General features: G+C 40.3%; 1 protein-coding gene across 1 annotated transcript in view; it reads right to left on the bottom strand.

The window, feature by feature from the left end:
• PPFIBP2 (PPFIA binding protein 2) overlaps positions 1-21,206 on the bottom strand; it is a 90,475-nt gene that overhangs the window by 27,255 nt on the left and 42,014 nt on the right. The window contains exons 5-7 of the mRNA XM_066320556.1: positions 13,232-13,321; positions 9,468-9,581; positions 1,160-1,291 (exon numbers count right to left, since the gene is read on the bottom strand). Of these exons, the coding sequence (XP_066176653.1) occupies positions 1,160-1,291; positions 9,468-9,581; positions 13,232-13,321 (336 nt within the window). The remainder of the gene's footprint in view (positions 1-1,159; positions 1,292-9,467; positions 9,582-13,231; positions 13,322-21,206) is intronic.

The following is a 21,206-nucleotide window of genomic DNA, read 5'->3' as shown; positions in this document are numbered from 1 at the left end:
TCTGTACACAAGGCACTGGCAATTATGCCTGCAAGAGCAGGAGAAGGGCCACAGGTGGTAAAAACAACAGCTGGTGCCTCTCTGGCTTGCAAGCTCTGCCAGAAACTGCTCTCTTCATGTTATCTTAAAATCTCTGAAGAAAACTTCAGAGAATAAAGAAGCTGAAAGCAAACACACCCCAAATGAGCTACGTCACTGCAGGCAAAGTTCTGATGCACACTTATCACCTATTCCACTAGCAGAGTTACGGAGAGCAAGCAATTCCTAATGCTGCCTGGATTTCATATTCTCCTAAGTCAATACAGAACAAAGTTTGGAGGTTGTGGGTTTTTTTAATTTTTTTTCTTTTTCAGTCAGCAATGTATAAGTCTCAGACCCAGTAATCCTTCCTTTCCAAGCAGTCCTCTCCCGGTGCCCTGACAGGATCACTGAGTAGGGCAACACATGGAAATCTGTATGAATTTCTCTCTTCCATGATCACTTTCTTACCCAGCTCCCACCGGCTGCTCACCACCATGATATGGATGTTGCTCAGATGAATTCCTTGTTTCATACTCTCTTTCTTAACCAGTATAGCAAAACCCAGACCTCCTTTGATGTCCAGAATTCTCCACATCTGAAAAGGAGTAAGGGCTGGAATTGCCTCCAGCCCAGGATGTTCTTTTGCACTATTTATTATGTAGCCACAAGGGGAAAGAAACATTTGAAGCAAATGCTGTCTCAAGTGCCACAAATACATTAAAATCCCCAATCTCAGTGCTTGTGGCACCCCTGACACTACTGAGCTGACAGTCTTTTGTGCCACAAAAACGAGGGAAGAGCTCTGGCAAGCCTGGCACAGCCATGCCAGTCCAGCTCTCAGGGAAAGGAAAGAGTTAAGTGAACACCCACTGCAAAAAATGCTTCTGGAAGGGACTCTGCCTTGATGAAAGCCAAACAGAAACCTCTGAAGTATAATGAGAGAGACGAAAAAAAACCGCATCCCAAAAATGCATAATCATACTCCTCACTGAATTTGTAGGATCAGTGATACAGGCTGTGCTGCCAGCATAGAAAATCCTATTCCATGCTGACTTCAGCCCAAAAGCTCAGGTGTGTGACAGCACAACACAGACATGTGATGAAAAAAAAAAGAACACAAGCTAATGAAAAAGCTCACCTCAGCTTTGTTCTGTTTCTCTTCATATTCACTCTGCTCCTTTTCCATACCAACCAGCTTAATCTTCAGGTCTGAAACTTCAGCCATCAGATCTAATTTCTGAGTCTCGAGCGATGTGCGACTTAGCAGCTCCTGAAAGCAAAACAGAATATCTTCCCCAGTTATTTGTGTGAGCACTGACAGACTGCCATGCATTTTATTGGCAGGCCCATATTAAACCCTCGGTTTGAACCTCAGCATGTTTCTCAAGTGCTGCAGTTATTTTCATCTGAATGTTCTGTGTTAATCACCAAACCGCTGTGTCCCACTCCTTATTTCAAGCAAATGTGTGGCAAAGTTAATCCCTGGGCTAGACATGAAATCAAAAACAATACTGAGGCTGGACAGACAAAGACCTACATAATGGCACATTACAAAAGAGTTGGCGTCTTCCTAAAACACTCATCAGCCAGGGTTATGTCTTAGGATTGTCACGTGCTATCCAATAAAGGATGTATTGCAGAATGAGCACCTTCACCCAAACTGAGTAGCAGAGGCCAGCAACACCCCTGCAGTCACACTAATAAATAGTAACTTACACCATGTAGGACCTCAGTCAATTAATTTCTTGATGGGGACACAGAATTGATTCATTCTGTGACGGCTTTTGATGAAGGGAACTGCAGCAAATGAAATGTCCTAACTGGAGTCTAAAAGGCAATGTCTAAACTAAGAAACACTCTAAAGGAGAAACAACTGGTCATGGCTTCTGCTTGTGTGCCCCCAGTTTGTCTTCCAGATTGCAGAGCAGACATGCTCTGGATGAAGCCTTAAGAGTGTGTTTGGAGAACGGTCAACAGTCACATCCACATTGAATCTTTCATTTTTCAGGAAAGCCAAGGCAAGAAACCATCCAAAATTTAACAGAGCGTATTACATACATCAAACGCCTCTGTCACCTCTGTTTTCAAAAAGAATAAAGTCCCATCAGGAGTTTAAGCCTTGGTGAAAAATTCATACTTCGTTTTCCAAGTGCCGAATCAATTTTAAACAAAAGACTGTAGGCTGCCAAACAGTTAAAAGATTTTATGATAATTCACAAATCCCATCAGTGTGTTGATCAGATGAATCACACTGAGGAATCACAGTAGACCGTGCTTTGAATTACATGGCAGTGATTTAAGTGAAGTTGCCATAGTTAATCTGGATCTACACTGATGTTATTGAAGGATCAGAAATCACCACGTACAATGTACTGCACAGTACATTGTAGACCAAGGCTTGGAGAAGCCACAAAGGTTATTGCAAAGATTACAGAGTTAAAGTTGATTTCAAAATCTGCTCTACATGTAAGTTATTTTAGACTGGTGGGGAATATTGCACAAATTAAAAATAGTACTAAACTTGCATCTGTATTGCAACACCAATTATCTAAGCCACCCACTGTTCCCAATGCCATGCCCATTCTTGCTGACATTGGCAATGATATTTGTGGATGGATGGGAAAATAAACATGAATTTTGTGCCTCATGGTTTCAGCTTTTTCTCTTTTTTCATCACCAAATGAAATAAATCAAACACTAATCAGGAAAAGATATTGCACTAACTTTTTTTATTGAGAAACTCTAAGAGGCAGTCACTCAATGAAATCCCTGGAGGAGCTGCTTTCTACACAGGTGATTACAAATTACAATTATAATTACAAATAACTGCAATGTCTTCCAGAAAAACACTAATTTGCAGGAGATTCAGAGGCACATCACAGTCCAGACTGCAACAGGCTCTACACAGCTGTTAACATAGCAGGTTGCTGCAGGTTAAGACAGAGTTAAAAATGAGAACTTCGATATGAAATAAGGCCACTGAACATCAGAAAGAAGAACAGAATGAGGCAACTCTGGCCCCATGGACAGGCTCTATCCACTCTTGAGCTAAAACAATATTTAAAATTTTTTTTGGACACTGACATGGTGCTCCATGATATGGGAGGAAGATTTCTTAATAAGGCAAGGAGCCACAGCATCCCTCTAGGGATTTTAAACAAAAGATCTATCCTTTGACTGCACCATCTGGCATTACTCTTTATTTTTCCTACAGACCCCTAAATTACCCTTTAATTGTTGTGCAGTGGAGAGCAATCCACACTCACTCCTCTCATCCCAAGTTCAGGAGCTCTGTGTGAACATGCAGGCACTACCTGGTCCAAGCGAGCATGAAGGCAGCTGTTTGGGTTTGTTTTGTTCTTAATCAGCTCAAACAAAGTTTTACAATTTGCTCTGAAGCTGGGGAATCAGATTCTCAGCTGGAGCAAACTGGCATAAACCTCGTGACTTAAAACAGGCAAAACAACTAACTACCCCTAGTTTGTTTTCAATGGAGCTCCACTGATTTAAAACAGCTGACAATTCCTCTTGCATCCAGAGGACCTAACTTTTGCTTTGAAAGCAAGTGCAGTTTAAAGTAAATGTCTCCTCTTGAAACGGGAACATCTGGAAGCAATTATTTTCATCTTCAAGCAGATGCTCACAGTGAACAGCTCATTAAGAACGTGAACCATTTTTGTTACAGAGAAATTATAGTGTGTTTCAGCGGTATGATGCAACTTGAATTCAGCCAGAATAAATATGCAATTGTAAGAAAAGAAAATACAGATTTATGTTATTGGTTTGAAAGCAAAAAAAAAAAAAATAAATAATATAAGACAGGCAGAATGGTAATTTAGGCTGCAGCAGCTTTAGAAGGATCTTAGCTGAAAAATAGAACAGATAAAGAACATATCCTAGGGAGTCTTCTTTAGAAACAAGATAATTATTTTTAGTTTTAACATGTACTATACATTACACTATGCACGTATAATTTACCTTCTTAAAGTTCTTTTTCTAAGCTCAACTTTTAACTTCCAAAATTGAGGAGGCATGCAGAAGCGATGATATACATGCACCAGACAGATCAAAGAATAGCAAACTATTTCCAAACACAACACACTTTTTAAAACTCACACTGTATATTTCTAAAGTACTTAATCAACTTTTCCATTATTCTCTATGAAGCTGTAGCACATGCTGTATATCTCATACATTTCATTTTCTTGGAAATATATAATTCTTATAAAACTGTTTATAAAATGTAACCTGAGAAAAATAGCTTGAAAAGAGGACGCTACAGTTTTTTAGGCTCTCAGCTGCAAGCACAGAAAATTCCAGGATATTTAGCTCTCCACAAAACAGAAGAAACAATCATGAAATACACTGATTGAGAAACCAGAAGTAAGATTTTAGTCAAGTGAGAGGAGGGGAGAAAAAACAACCCCGAAGATCCCATTTTGCACTTGTGCACTCCACAAAATACAACATTTGAAAAATTCCTTGCTTTTCACCCTTATTAAAAGCCTTGAGAGAGACAGACAGACCAAGCCACCTACCTGGGAAGCAAAATCCAGCCAGAAGCACACCCCTAATGAGAACTGCACTTCTCAAGTGCTGTGTGTCAGCTGTGGCAGAAATAAGATATTTGCTTAGCTGGAAACACAGCTGAGAGCAATGTACGTGTGCAATCACCATGAAATGGTGCAAGGCAGTAGCAGGCAGGGAATTACAGCCCTCCAATTCATCATTTGCCCATTACATGGTTAAGGCAGGGACAGGACAGAGCTTCCCACGGCCCTGCCAACTTGACCAGCCCTTGGATCCGCCTGAGGAGCAGATTCCTACCCATGGTAACTGCAAAAGAGCAGAGCAATGGAATGCTCACCTGGAGAGATAAAGCTGCACAGCTTCAGAGCACAGTCTGAAAACCTTAGAGCTCAACCAGAGCAGCCCAGAGTACACTTCAGAATCTGACACACTAAGCCAGCTGCTGGCAAGAAGCTCCTGCATGCTATAAACAAGTGCTGAAATTCATCTAAGATCAGATAACTCAGGCAACTGAAAGTTGAAGGAATGGTCTTTGCCAGCCAGCAAAGTCCTGAGGAGCAAAAGATACACACCAGATTTATACCCTGCAACCAAGACAGGATTCTGGCTCTCCTGAGCAGGAGACAACTGCAAAACCAGAGCAGGTACACACTGAACAGAGCTGGATTCAAGTTCCTACTCTGATACAGCTCCTCTCTGTATTTTTAATCCAGTTTTGTAAAAGGTTCTCCACTGTCTGGCACACCTTCCTCTAGACCTTGCAGCAGGAGAGAAGCGGGCCATAAACTGGCATGAGAGCAGAGATCCACTCCTGTTTACACCTGAACATTTCAGGTTTTGTGTGTAGTTTATTAAGACACAAAGAATTCAAATCCCAAGTCCTTCATACTTTTCAAGAGAATTCACTTGATTGAAGACACAATCATGTTCACACACAAAAAACTATCCAACAAGAGTCCCCTAGATTTTGTCAGAAATTATTTGGAAGGCATAAAGACACAGTCAGACCACACCTAGGATTTGGTTCAGGCCAGGTATAGGAATGGCCCTGCCACCAGACCAGAATTGTACTTGACAAAGCAAACTGCCTGCCCCTTATGCCAGAGATCTTCAATGGAAATTACTATCTGTTAAACAAATAAAATGCAGCTCTGGAATAGCAAAGGGATAACAAACGAAAATTACTCATGATAATTACCAAGAAATGCACATAAAGGAACCATGGAGGTGAAATCTGTATGTGCAGAAGGTTCACTTTTCAGATGGACATGACACAGCTGCCAAGCCTGACAGCACAGATTCCACAGCACTGATGTGTTTACATCAGGCATGGCTGGTACTCTGTTACAGGACAGTTCAGGCAACTTTATAGAGCAAAACTTACTTCTGCTTTCTAGTTCTACAGAACATTGATAGGAGATTCCCCCAAGACCCTCTATCCTCTCAAAAAAATTTTTTTTTCGTTCTTAAAATTGACTGGTAGAAAGTACTTAGTAATGCCACAAAATAACTTAGAACAAGACACACACACACACATCACTGCTCTCTAAAATAGGCTGTAACTTCACAATTTAAAGACATTGGTATACTGGAAATGGGCTGTTACAGCATAAATTGTTTTCCTAGGGTAATTCTAGAAGGTGTTTTTTTTTTTTTTTTTTTAATTTTACTTCCAGCCATCTCCATTACAATGTGTTAAAGGGAAAGGCAGGTAGCTATTCACACGGGCCAGCCTTTCCATACTTCTTACACATTCAATAGCAGGTCAGACACCGCACTGCAAGGTAAATCCATGAGATTAAACTTGTGTCCTGCTCCCCATGACGTTCCAGAAAATTTTCTGTTACCATTTACTGTGAAGGATGGCCTTGTTTTTTCTCAGCCCAAACATGAATTATGCTCCAGGACTGAATTAAAGTTTTGCCATTGATTTTCATGAGCTTTGAAAAGGCCTGCTTCAGTGTGGTGTTTTTTTTTTGTTTGTTTTTTTTTTTTTTTTTTAAGGAAGAAAATTGCAGGCACCTTCAAGGTGGAAAAACACTTTTCTTCACGACAATCTGCAGTGGAAAAAGTGTCCTTACAGAAGTAAAACACTGGGTTTGGTGCTGTAAGCATCACATTAGCTGTGCACACCAGGGCATCTCTGCTTCTCTCACACAGGATCCTCTCATTGCTCAAACACTGCTGAGCTGTATTTTCCTTGGCTGTGCTCCCATAAACAGTGAGGTCAAAGCACATCTCTCCAGTGCCCTTCTGCCACACCTTGACCTTTCCTGTGAGTTGTTTGACTAGGCAATCACAAAAACAGCCCCTTCCTTCTAAAGCCCAGGTTAGGTTTTCTCCCAGCTATTGAGGAGAAGGTTTGCTGTGTGACAGTCTCAAATCAGTTACAGAAGCAGTACAGTCAAGAAGAAGAAGGATGAAAGGAGAATGAGGCCTTCGCCTCTGTTGCTGGTACTCCACATTCAAGATGCCCACCCAAAATGCTGAACAGCCACTTTATGTCATTTGTATAACTTTTATTTCAGTTAATGTTTCAGAAGTGGTTCCATGATCACTTTGTAGCAGGGTTCAAAACAACTGTGCATAAATCATAAGCCAGAAGGATTTTTTTGCCAGTAACCCCACCCTGACAAGTCTCTGCTAGCACAGATTCAGCAAAAAGTTCTTTTCAGGGTAGCATTAAATACCCTTTCTGCTGTGGAACTTCCAAATACTGTCATTAGGTTATCCTAAAGTTCATGATTTTATTTTTTTAAGCATTTTTTGCACAGAATTAATTATGAGTCACTCTTCTTATAGTTCTTGAAATTAAAAAGACAGGACTTTATAGTTTCATTTTCCACTTAGAGGAAGCAGCTGACTTAAGTTCACAAAGGCAAAAACCAGTGGAGTTCAATATATAGTAAATAAGGAAGCAGAACAATGAAGTAAACCTGAATTTACACTACATCCCGTCCTAAGAGGGTAAATTCTGAAAAGCAGGACACCAGCAGCAGCTGCTGGATGAGAAGATCTGAATGCAAACCTCCCCAAAACCTGGCTGATCCATCTGTTTGAAACCCCTGAAGCCACACACTCACTTTTAAAGTCCACTGGCCACATATGTTACATGTATGTCATAGTCACCACATGATCAGGTCAATCTCTTCTGCCCAAATCTCAACTCATCCCCCCTAGAGGATAATCTTTTCACCAAGATGAACTGAGAAGAGAACCTTCAAAAGAAATGATACTAAATAGGATCTTCTGCTGGGATAATAAATGTACAACTTCTCCGCTGAGAGATCGAACTAGGTTTCCCATATCCCACTGTCTACTGGCAGAAACAACTACAGCTGCTCAAAGGTACCCCAAAATTTGTATTTTAGGCTTATTTTAGATTTAGACATATGTGGAAATTCTCTGATTTCTTTAGCTTTGGTACAGGCTTTTGTAGCTTATCACTTTAGGATCAGCTTTGTAAGTAATTCATGCACGTGCCAGATGAGCAGATACAAACATTTTCACTGAAATGGCAATGCTCATGCAACATTATATTCTATTTTCAGATGCCTCAGTGTTCTGGTAAATAAGGCTTTAAGTTCACAGTTTCCTCAGAAGACTATCTGTGCAAAAATTTTAAGTCAGAGAAAGAATAAACCGTTTTAACAGAAGTCACAGAACACTACCTAGCTTTAGATTGGAATAGGAAGCTTCTGCACTCTGCTGTGAATGCCTTCCTGGAGTCTGAAATCAGATTTTTACAACTTCAGTAATCCCTGTCCTTTGAGTTTCCCTTCAGATCTCACTGGAAAACTACATGCACTCACTGTCTGCATTTTTAAACATCCCCTCAGAATACAACCTTTCCCAGCTAGAAGTGTTTTGGACTGTGTGAGATAGAAGGGGTTTTTTTTCAAGAGCCTCTGAGAATTATAATTTCAAATGTTTAGGATACAGTTTTATCTTATAGAAACTGCTGCTGTTTACATACATATGCACAAGGATCTTATCATAATTCAAAGCTTGGATCAGTTCATAAAAAGGCTTGTGTATCTCACATGGACTAAAATAGCAAATACATAACACAACATATTTGTGTGGGGAGAAGAGCTAAGTTCATCAAGAACGGTATCTATCTTAAAAAAATTCTGGCATAGATTTTTGAGGCTTATTTAGAGTTTCAAATTTATTTTGGTATTTATGTACTGCATTAGCAGTGGATGATCTGTATCTGTAATAACAGAAAATTGCACAGGCAAAGAATTTTGGCATCAACAGACCTGCAAGTTCTGTAAGATTTTTAATTTATCATTTGTTCTGCTCCCTCAACATAGAACATGAAAGAACAAAAAATTGAACCACATAGCCTGAAACTGTTGATTGAAATAAAGAAAAAAATGTCTTTATATACTAATTTTTCTCATATCAAATTAAGGGGAAAGCTCCAAAGTTAAGCAAAAATGCTTCTAGAACAGAACTTCATAATTCAGTATTTCATTTCAGTAATTCATTTCAAATTGCTTCTTGTTCAACTTCAAAGCCACAGGAAAACAGAAGGCATTTAAATAAAACTTCTTAATTCTATAACTCCTACATGTATTAGATACATTTAACCTGTCTAACCAGTTACTCAGCCATGTCCAAATAAGCACAGCTCAAATAAGACACAATAGTTTCATTTTACATGCTGCCACGTACAGCATTATGCAACCAGCCAGTAAAACTTTTCTGCAACAGGAAAACAAAGAAACATTTATTGGGGGGGGAGAAAAAAGTGCAAAGCAGGAGGAGAACAATAAAAGGAGCGGTTTTTTTCCTCCCTGTTTTATTCTGCTGCCAAAGGCAGTCACACATGCAGACAAGCTGACCATGTGTGCTCACCCCACCACTGGAGAAGGTTGTGCAGGAAGCTCTGTAATCCAGATTTTTACCTGTTGGAGCATTTCTTCTGTAGCATTCAGCTTCAACTGATGCCCCTCAAGACAGATTTCTAAGTCCCGGATTTTCTCTCCTTGAGCTTCCACCTGGTCTGTGAGAACGCTCACCTGTAATTTGAGAGAAGCACAGTGCTACTGAACTGACTGTAAATAAGTTTCAATTACCTTATGCATATAACATCCAAACACACGTTTTGACAAGAAGTTCCCTTTTAAAGCCCTCGATGCTTTAATATTCTTGTGCACTGTAGCAACCTGCTCTACCAACACAGACAGTTTTGCAGTCTTCCCTCTATTTTGCTCCAACCCCGCCCTCTCATCTCCCCTCCCCTGCAACTGTTTTGTTTTGATATAAAAAAAGAAAGGGCATTTCAAGAAGAGATGGAATGCTACCTAAAGGTAGCCTGGGTCCCTTCATGCAAAAGTCTGGAAAATTGGAAAGGAGCAAGCAAGAACAGAGGATACTGGAAATATTTTATGTGGTTTTGGAGCATGCATCGCCGTTTCGGGTTCTGTTGGCATTTCACTCCCTAAAACAGATAAGTAGGAAAACTGCTCATTCCACACCCAACCAATTACTTTACTTCTTATAGGAAGAAAACATTATTCAAAACTTGCTTATCAATAAAGAGTTCTGAACCTATAAAGAATGCAATGTGTTAAAAGGCAAGTTTTGGCTGTGGCAAAGTTCTATTCCAACAAGAATTCCCAGGCTTTGGCAAGCCAAAACACGAAAGCAAAAGCAGGGAGATACAGACAATAAATCCCAGGAAAAGAAACAATAAGCAGTCCTGGTAAAGAACTGTGGGAATGGTGGCACAGAGAAATGAGTGTGCAATAAAAAAAGCCCAGCAGCTGAACCCAAACCTTGCCAAGCAGAAAAAGCTGCACCCACCATAACATTAAAAAGATATGGAAAAACCCTGATAATTCTTACGTGAAGAAGAATATACACTGTATATTAATTTTGACTATTTATTTATATAAAGCCTTGCTTATTCTAGAAAAATATTATTTAAAACAAAGGAGCCTAAGGTAATTAAACTCCACTTTGAAGTAAATGCATTAACAAAAACTTATATATGCTCTCACATCCAACCCTGCAACACCTTTATTAATAAAACAAAATAAAAATGTACAGCATGTGGAAGTGAAACTTTTAAGATATATCCACAATGCAGCATTTCCAAAACCCAATGAACAATTGAGTTCACTTCAGGGAAGCTGCAGAGGGAGAGATCTGTATTTCTTTTACCTGCAGACATAGACCAAGCATGCCTGAGAAAGAGTCACAGAAAAAAAGGAGAAGGGAAAAGGGAAAAGGGTACTATTTAATTTTTTTTCCATTCAAGCAGTTGGCTGTAGATTAGAATACAGCTGGACTCAGGATGAGAGGTGATAGGAAGGAGTGGGTGGAGGCAGATGGCAGGGGGACAGATCCAAGCTGGGGCAGGAGAATTCCCTGCAAGGAAAGTTGTTGCTTGTCTACTTTGTTTTGTTCTCATTAAATGAGGGATGATGCACAAAAAACCCCACATGAAGTCGGGAGGCATGAAGAAACAAACTGAATTCTCTCCTTCAGTGTGATGCAAGTTCCAGAGAAAGAAAATCAGTTTTATTTAGAGGATCAGGTTAGATTTAAATACCATTTAAACCATTGCAGCTTGGAAGGAAAACTCTGGATGTTAAATGGGACCTGCAAAGGAATTTAGTGAAAGCTTAGCAGCTTTAGAAGCATGTGTTGGGTGTTCCAGCAGCTGGGCTGAGAGGCACATCAACCACTTGGAGCTCATATTTTCCCCTCTGTCCAGGATCACATCTGCCAGACTCTTCAAGGAATCTGTAGGCAGCACCCAGAACAAAATCCCAGATTATGTTACACTGGCAATTCCATCTTGCCTTAGGAGTGCACCACCTGCAAGGCTCAGCCTGTAGGTAATATACTGTCTGCAAAAGTGAGAGGTATTGGGCACTTAGCTAAAAATCAAGCATTAAAAAGGTTCAAAAGTCTGAGGCAAGCCTGCAGTGCTCCCAGCCTCATATTCCCTCCAGATTGCAGCTATGGGCCAGTCACTGGTGCAATTCAGCATGAGCCACAGGATAGAGGTGGTCAGTTCCCATTCCTTTCTCATCCTTCCTGCCAAAGGTCACGCCCAGCAGCCAGGTCTGCACCAGCAGAGGCCCTCAGGCCATAGAACTTCAGCTTGGGGCTTGCCTGTGCTCCTCAGACTTGACTGCCCGGACAGAAGAACTGGTATAAACCAGGTCCTAACCCCAGCTCCACCTTGGCAACTTTGTTGTTGTTGATGCTCATCTTCTAGACTGAGGTTTTAGTCTACCTTATTTGCCTGGGGTTTTTGCAGTTCCACAGTGATGCTGTGCAGTGGGAAAGGAAAATGCATAAATATTGACTAAGTCTTTGGGTTTGATGAGGGGTGGAAGTGATGGGAGTAAAATGCAAGAGAGACATTTTATAGTTCTGGTTTTACTCTATTCCTTTTAAGAAAAACTCTAGGCAGGTCCCAAAACATGTCACAAACCCCAGTGTTTTGTGCATTGAGCTGGCTGCATTCCTGGGTACCTGTTTGTGTGGATGAAGAAATAGTTACTGACAATCTGCAAGATAAAGAGAGGAAAATGACAGGACTTCATAGATAAATGTGAGGAACAAAGGAGACCCTCACAGCCAAAGCCACAGATGTGCCAGTTCCACCCTCAGCTCTGGAGGGAACAGCTGGATTTGGCCACCCAATTGTCTCTCCACTCAGGAGTTGCTCATGCATGCAAGGCATGAATGTACAGTGTGAAAAGCTCTTTTCCATTACTAATGGAATCAAGTTTTTAGCATAAACAACCACTTGATTAAAGATGTTCTAATAAATATCAGTTGTAAAGGGAATTTGTAACACACATCTAAATTCCAATCAGAAGATTTTTTTTTTCAGTCAGGTGGGTTTTTTTCCTAAATTTGGTAATAGCAATTTCATTTAACAGTAATGAAAAAAAAAATCAAACCAAGTCATAGCTTGTTTCTCAAAACATTTATTGTTTATTTAAAAACAGCAGTGAGGCTTCTTCTCAGTAAATGAACACAAGTGGGAGCAGAAGATACAGGATAAGACATGTTTACAGAAACTTGTGACTGAAAGCAGGGAGAACACCTACCCAACACACTTCAGTTTTGTTTCATATAAATATATGTGCCTATATTATGCATGTGAAAGCATGACGGGAAAGGATATGCAAAAACTATTTAAATAATCTCTGGCTTCAGTTTTTAAAAAGCATAGAATGTGCAGTTTAGTACTAGCAAAAATATATAGAAAAAAGTTTTTTTTTTTAAGTTGTGCAACATGTTTTCTCCAGGATGAGAACTTACATGGGACATGGGATTTGTTTGAAAAAGGCTTGGTAAACTGAGAAACAGGAAACCTGGAAGAGTTTAGGCATGCATTTTACTGTCAAATTTTCTCTATCCCCCTTTCCCTTCCCCTTGAGCTTTTCATGATGTAAACAATTTTGGAACAGCATATAAACAGGAAAAACTTTTACTGCTGTTACACCCCTCTCCTCTATCAGGTTACTCCACCACGAAATGATTTAGAGAGATTAGAGAGATTACAAATTAATTCCTGGTTAAATATCTGTTACATTTGGTGACCTGCTAACATTTGTTTAACAGAAAATACTCTGCCACTTCAGCTTTTTGTACTGAAAATCAACTACACAGACAACATTCTTGTCTCGTTTGGACATACCTGCAGGATGAGTGACTCTTTATCACCTTCTAATCGTGCCAACCTTTCTTGATAAGTTTCATTATTGGATGGATGATGGTTCACCTGTGACTGGGAGGGAAAACAAGTGCAGTGAGAATTTTTACAGTTAAAGTTTCAAGAAATAGTTAATAAAAGTTTTGTATATTAAGCAGTTTTTACAAGACAAAAACAAAACAAACAAAAGTATGCATAGACCAAAACTGTTTATTTCAGATACAATAAGTCTGTACTTGATGTACATTAAAAATTAATGTACACTAAGAATGTACCCTTTTTTAGCTGTTTTGAATACTCTCTCATTTCCAGCATTCAAGAGTGGTAAGTGAACAGATATTTTACAGAAAATTATAATTTCAGTGGAATATACTATCTTACCAAAACAAAACCCATTTAATTCGAAATATCCAGACTCCAGTCTTTTGCCAAAGTTAGTGAATCTTGTATTTACTTTCAAGTGGTAAAAAAATTGTTATAGGTGTATTATTCCTAGAAATTACTGAAAGAAAACTAGAAGGTTTTTTAGTTAGCAATTAAAAATTTATTTAAATGATCAAATTCTTATCAGGAGTCATTCTAGGCTTCAATCACTTATGGATTTCTAAATGGCTCTAGGGAGCAAAACCTTCTAAAACATGGCCTGTCCTTAACTACTCTGCCCCACTTCCTATGAATTTTAATACTTCATATAGAAACACTACAATTAAAAGAAAAAACCTATTTATTTAAGATTTATTTAAGTTTAGAAGAGTCTCCTAGGTTCATCCTGCACACTGAAACATTGTGGGAATGGAGCTGTTTGCTCAGAGCATCAAAAGTAACCTGAGTCCCCAGAAGGCTGATGTCTCAGCTCCACTGCAGGCGCTGCATTTCTGCCAGGGAACACAACATTCAGCCTGGCTTTGCAGCCAACACAGGAATCCAAAGAGCTCCCTTCAACTGCAGCTGACTACTCATCTATAGTTACTTGCACAATGGCACCAAGAGAACTATAATCCTTCTCCCTCACTGCCTTTTCTTTTTCAAATGAACATTTGTGAACAGATCTCTTATTTAAAAAAAAAAAAAAAAAAAGTCATATATTTTTGACTTCTTGATCTACATTGAGGCCTATGGGCCAAAATATAAAACAGGTGCTGAAAACAGACATGTGCAAATCCACTCAAATCAAGAAATCAACTTTTTATCCAACCAAAAGACACTTTCCAAGCGATACATTGCTGAACTAGATGTCAAGGTGGCACTAGTACAAGTGTAGCACCTTTATAAGCTGAGAGAAACTGAGCACCCTTGCCTCTGATTATTTTGAAAGAAATTGAGAGAATCACAATGGGACCAACAAAGAGGGCTGAAAGATGTCTGGAGAGATCATCTGGTTCCCTATTGCATCCTAGGGCAAATGATTATTTGCAATATTCTTGTTTTGTCCTCTTCTAAAAACCTCCAGAGATGGAATTCACAGCTTCTCCACCTACTTCTTATCTACCCTCCATTAGAGCATTTTTCTTAATGCCTAATCAGAATCAGCTCTTCAACTTCATGGTTATCATACCACCATAAATTAACAAAAAAGGTCCTTCTGTTCACTTCACAGATTTTCAACTTTTTGAAGATTATCTCTATGTCACTAACTAGCAGGTCCCTCTGCATGCTGTGAAAGAATATATGAGTTTTTCTGTCTTTTCCTCATAGGTTAATTTTCCAAGATGTGTTTTGTTGCTTTCTTTTGGCTTCTCTTCACCATTTCCCAACTTCTTTTGAAAGTAAGTGCCTAGGAGGAGAGACAGGACTCCAGCTGAAACTGGCTTGAGTGGTAAAACCTTTTCACAGTCTCTCAGGCCATATTTCTTTCCATATTAAACATGTAGTAAAATTCATATATTTTCAGCCTAGGACCCATAACTTCCAGATTCTTTGAAAATCCTTTTATTTAGCTGCCAGCCTGCTCTTCATTCTGCTTTTACTTTGTTTCTGATTAAACATACAACTTTGAGCAAGTCTGCACTGACTCACATTCTATTATTTATACTCTTTACCTTGCATCTGGCTGTAATGTTTTAATCATGTATTTTAGCACAGCTGCAAGGCCCTTAACTAGAATCACCTCCAAATTTAATAATTTTGGTCTTTTGTCCCTGTTTAAGGGGTCAACAGGAACACTGAGAACAGAATGTGCAGGTACTCACTCCACTCCTCACTTACCAGAGTTCATCATTAAAAGATGAATGTGTCAACTCTACTCAAAATATACTTTTGCCACAAGTTTTTGACTAGTTCACGGTAAGCACAACTAAGGTTCAAGACCTCACAGAAATGGCTCTAAATTTGCAGGTGTGAGGTCAGCCAGAAAGGCCTCAGATAAGCACATGGAAATACAGTAGACAGAAAAATGACCTGCTAAATGAAAGCGTCTGATTGACGCACAGCAGTTGTTTGAGACCCGGTAATTCTTTGTGGCATGTATAAAGACAAGATAAAACAGTGTAACATGAATCAAGGCCATCTGTGCATGGTTGGAGCGCATTCTGCAGTTGTGAGAGCCAGGACTGAGAAGAAACTCAGCAGGATGCCACATGTACAAGCAGCAATTGAATACAGGACCCATAGCACAAAAGACACGAGACCACAGATGATTCCAGTTGCTCTAAGAACTCACAAACAATAAATAAACACTGGTCATGTGGTTACACAGGTCTAAAACACTGAATCTGCAGGATTTCCTACAAAGTTCTTATTTCAGAAGGTGCAGCATTAAAGACCAAAAATTGTTACCTATGCTCGACAAATTATAAGTCAAATATGTTAACTATGCCTCTTACAATGAAAAAAATGAGATATTGCCCAAAACACGTAAAAAAGTTTATGATAACACACGATAACAAATAAGAAGGAATGATATGCTAAGGCAAGGTAGCTGAAAATATGCTGATGGCAGTACCACTGCAGACAGAAAAAAAATCAACGGCATGCCATAAATACTTTGCCTACAGGAATTATACAATTCTTAAGATTGAAAAGAGTTTTAAGATCGAGTCCAACCAGCACCACCACCATTTTTGCCATTAAACCACATCCTCAAGTACCACATCTACACATTTTTGGAACTCTTCCAGGGAGAGTGTCTCCACCATTTCCCTGGGCAGTCTATGCCCATGTTTTAAAACCTTTTCTGTGATGAAATTTTTCATAATATCCAATCTACACCTCTCATGGTACAACTTTGGCCATTTCTCATCCTGTCACTGTTCCCTGTGAGAGGAGGCTGATCCCCACCTGGCTCCCCCTCCTGTCAGGCAGTTCTGGACAGTGATGAGGTCTGCCCTGAGCCTCCTTTTCTCCAGGCTGAACACCCCCAGCTCCCTCAGCCACCCCTCAAAGGACTCTCCAGCCCCTCCCAGCTCTGTTTCCCTTCTCTGGACTCGCTCCAGCCCCTCCATGTCCTTCCTGAACTGGGGCCCAGAAGTGGACACAGCACTCGAGGCGTGGCCTCAGCAGTGCCCAGGGCAGGGGGACAGTCCCTGCCCTGCTCCTGCTGCCCACACTCTGCTGATACAGGCTAGGGTGTCACTGCCCCCCTGGGCACACCCTGGCTCATGTTCAGTCACTCTCGACCAGCATCTCCAGGTCCTTTTCTCTGGCCACTGTCCAGCTATTCTGTCCCCAGTTTGCACCATGGAGTTGCTGTGACACAAGGAGAGGATCCAGAACTCGGCCTTGTTGAATCTCACGCCACTGGCCTCAGCCCATCCCTCCAGCCTGTCCAGATCCCTCTGCAGAGCCTTTCTCCCTCCAACAGACCAACACTCCCACCCAGCTTGGTGTTATCTTTGTACTTGCTGCATGTGCACTTGATCCCCTCATCCAGATCATCAATAAAGACACCAAACAGGACCGGGTCCAGCACTGATCCCTGGGGAACAGCACTGGTGACAGGCCCCAGTGGTGTTAACCACTGGATATAACTCCATCCACCACCACTCCATCTCAGGACATCCAGCCAGGTTTTACCCTCTGAAGAGTGCACCTGTCCAAGCCATGGGAAGCCAGGAGCTGCAAAGCAATTCCTTGGAGCCACCTGTATTACAGTCTCCTTAGTGATTTTGGATATAGTTTACTGCCCATCAGATGGCAAAAGATATTAACATAAAAAGTTTCCTGGAACAATTCCAAATCAGCTGTTACTCCTAGTTCTAGTGAAAGAAAAGAAAAAGCAAGCTTTCCATATTTGGGGTTTTTTTGGTCAAAAAGTGTTCCATCACTTGCTCTAGCTTCTTCATTTTTATTTTCCAAGTCTCTCTTTGGAATATGTTTTCACTGATTTACTATGAAAATAATATTGGGAAGTTGCTGGGATGTTCTAAGTACCTAAATATCACTTGCATGATCCAGTCATTACTGAGTCCTCATCCAAGAAAAGGGCTTAACTTTATGTGACACACACACAAAAAAAATCAGACTTTGGAGAACAATTCAATGGCTTTGATTTAAAATGGGGATAATCAGCAAAAGTATCAAAGGATATGGCAAGAAACGTTGGTCAGTTGAAGTTCTCCTCGCGTGTGCCTTTTCAGCACTGAGAATCTCCAACACAGCTGATTTCAATCCAAACCCCACCAACTTCTGAAGCTGGTCAGCAAGCTGTGACTCAGAAATTTGTCACAAACACCATGGATCTCACCCTGGGATGTGGAACAGGGAGGAGCTGGGAAAAGAAACCTGGCAGTCAGTTAAAGCGGTGATTTGTGAGCTTTTTCAACAAGTCACCCGCCTCTTTGAGGAGACAGATTATGCCATAACCCTCTCTTCCTTAGCCACATGAATCACCTTCAGCTCCACTGATAATTGAACATGCCCGTGGCAACAATAATACTTGTATTAATGGGGAAGATTAGGGACATGCTTGATGTATTGCCTTTTGTTGTTGTTTAGAAGCTGAAAACAAGGAGTAGGGCTAGCAGAATCCAGCCAGTCAGCTTTACCACCAGCTACAGCAGCACCCAGAACTCAGCATTGCATTCCAACACAAGAAAATGTACACTGAAGACTCTTTCAGCCTATTTGAGTTGACAATATTTAGAAGTGTATGGTCTTTCCACCTCTGTACTCTTTTTGATCACTAGAATAATGTTCTGAGTCACAAGGAGTTGTATTATGACAAGTGATGAGTGAGCAGCTTACACAGTAAACATTTTTATTTGCATCTGACTATGGATGCAATCCAAATTTAATCTCTTGACATGTTAGTGCTACCTCAGATACACACCCCCATCTGATACGTGCACTGTCTCAGTTACCTGAGAGGAGGAGGAGGAGAAGGCTGGAACATGATTTCTGGGTCTATAATTCTTGCCTTTCATCTGAAGGCAATTAGTAAATCAACAGCAGGATTTTTTATTTGCCATTGTTAGTGGTTGGTTAAATGAAAATGGCAGTCACTTAGAAAAAGCTGACATTGCATACTCTGAAATTAAGCAAAGACAGAGCTATATAACTTTAGGTAGTCCTGCAACCAAATGAATTTTAAACAAGTATTTTATTACATCCAGATAATTTTTCTGGAAACTAATTTTTTTTTCTCCAGTTACATGTCTTAAGAGGAAATAATTTTAAAGGAGTCATAAGATTCAGCTTCAACATCTTGAATAGAATGGCTACATCACGGGTTTGATCACTCCACCTCTTGCTGATATGGGTTAAGAATCTAGTCCAGAAAAAAAGGAAAGGCCTAAAACCAATGCATACTAATTTCAGGGCAGCCAGCTCTGTGCCACACAGTTTGCAGTGAATATTAACATTTCTATTAATCATTTTTGGCTGTAACTACATGTCTACATACCAAAATGTGGGTTGCACTGTTTTTATTTGGAATGGTATAATCCAATTAAGAGTGGGTAGAAAGATAAGAATAAAGCAACAGGATGATACAAAACTGTATGTGGACCCTCTAACCCAAGTCCCTTGGGAGAACAAAGGAATGTTTGTTAAAAACGACAACAACGACATTTTCAGGTGATGAGGGTATCTCAGGTCTCTTAGTTTGCAAGAGAAACTTTTAACAGATCCACACTTGGGCCCTGTGAAAGAACCCAGTATTAATTACCTGCAAAACACTCCTATTGTTATGATTCAGGATGGTTCATGGAACGACACACAGAACTCCAGTTTCTTCAGAGGGCTTACAACGAAGTTTATTGAAAGACAGATTCTTTTATACAGTGTTTCAGTACGATGCATAGGATTGGTCCTTTAGGGCACCACCTTTTTGTAAACATCTCCACCAGTGAACAAGTTGGAAAAACACCAGGGGTCAGGAGGAGGTGATCTACAGGGATTGTTTATAGGGATTGTTTTGGGTTCCTCCTCAGGATTTCACAGGCCAGACTGAGAGAGTTTTGTCCTTGGCTTTCCCACAGGCTTCAAGGCACTGCCTGGAGCCTAAGATTCCATGTTGACCACTGTCAGTTCCCACACACTTCCAGCAAACTGTCCACCACTGCTTCATGACTGCTGCTAGCCAAGCTATGAATTTAAAAGCACTGTGTTTATACACAGGGAATTTTCCCCACCCTCCTTCCTTGGTCTGTCCACAAGCTCTCAGGTCTTGCTGCCCACTTTGTCCATCCCTCTGGCCATTCTTGGCCCAGCATTTCTACAGGTCTTGTTGGCATCAATAAAGTCCAATGGAAAGAACTGAAGTGTGGTGTCAGATTCTTTCTGTTTGACCTAAATAGTAGTACTTCTTCCCCCGCTGCTGTTGCAAGGTGCCACTGTACACATTATGTTACAAGACTTCTGCTTAAAACCAGACCCTCTGTTCTAAGCATCTAAAAATAGCAGCTGTATCTGTTGTTTTGCCTGCCTGGATCTCATGATTTTTGTTTTTGTTTGCTGCCCTAACCCAGTCCAAGCCACAGATACCACACAAATACAGTCTAGCCAACCCCTGCAACATCAAAACCCATCTGGGTCTCTGAAGTGATTTCTCCTAATGATGAAATTTGAGCCAGCTCTGGCATACTTCACCAAGGCTTTATAGAAGTCTGATGCAGTTATTCTCAGTTAAAATGCCATGTGTTACTCTGAAAGCAACTCATAATTTTATTATCAAGCCAAAGAGAAACAGTTTATGACTGTAGGAACTGAAATCTTTACGTGCTGTAACAGTCAGTGCCAGACATGAGACATTTGGATTCTTGGACAGGAGAACTGAACAAGCAACTTAGATTGTCTCAACTTTTTTGGTTTCTAAATCACTTTTCAAAGGAATCTGGGAGCAGACTGCTTAGTTCTCCTGAGAACAATGCAAGATCACTTTCAGCCCTCCTCCCTTCCCCCACATGCTCACCCCTTTAAAGAGTCTGCAAGGAAAAGCAGCACTACTGATATTCTCCTTTATGTACCCGACATAAAGGGAATTACATGCAACAACAGCAGGAGCATTATTAATTCCTGTAAAATCTCGTGCTACATTTGAACACTGTATCCCTTCTAGACACAGCCCACAAGCTGATGGCAGCAGATCTGATTTACCTCTTTGTTAGCAAACCTGTCTTTGCAGAAATGAAATTTCTGGAAGCAGGAGTGGCAGACACACCACATCCATAACCTCATTTAAATAGCAAATTAATACGAGAGCTCTAAACATACTTTTAAAAAGAGGTAATTAGCTTTAACTGCACAGAACACAGGTTAAACTAATAGTATAATGTTACCAGCAGCTACTTCCTGTTGTCTCCACTATCTGCTCACTTTCCATTTAGTCCCCTCCACAGACACGCCAGAAATGTGAAACTTTCCAGAATATTTGGTAAATTAACTTCAGGACTCTCAAGCTCTAATTAAACACTGACACATGATTAATTTTTTACACTTATTCAAAAAACTACCCAAAATGAGTGCTCCGAATCACATTTCACATTAGAATTGACAGATATTTTATGTTTATACAGCTAGCAAA

The sequence above is a fragment of the Sylvia atricapilla genome, chromosome 6, assembly GCF_009819655.1.
Source record: "Sylvia atricapilla isolate bSylAtr1 chromosome 6, bSylAtr1.pri, whole genome shotgun sequence".
NCBI classification, from domain to species: Eukaryota; Metazoa; Chordata; class Aves; order Passeriformes; family Sylviidae; genus Sylvia; species Sylvia atricapilla.
This window is presented reverse-complemented; position numbering and strand designations above follow the sequence as displayed.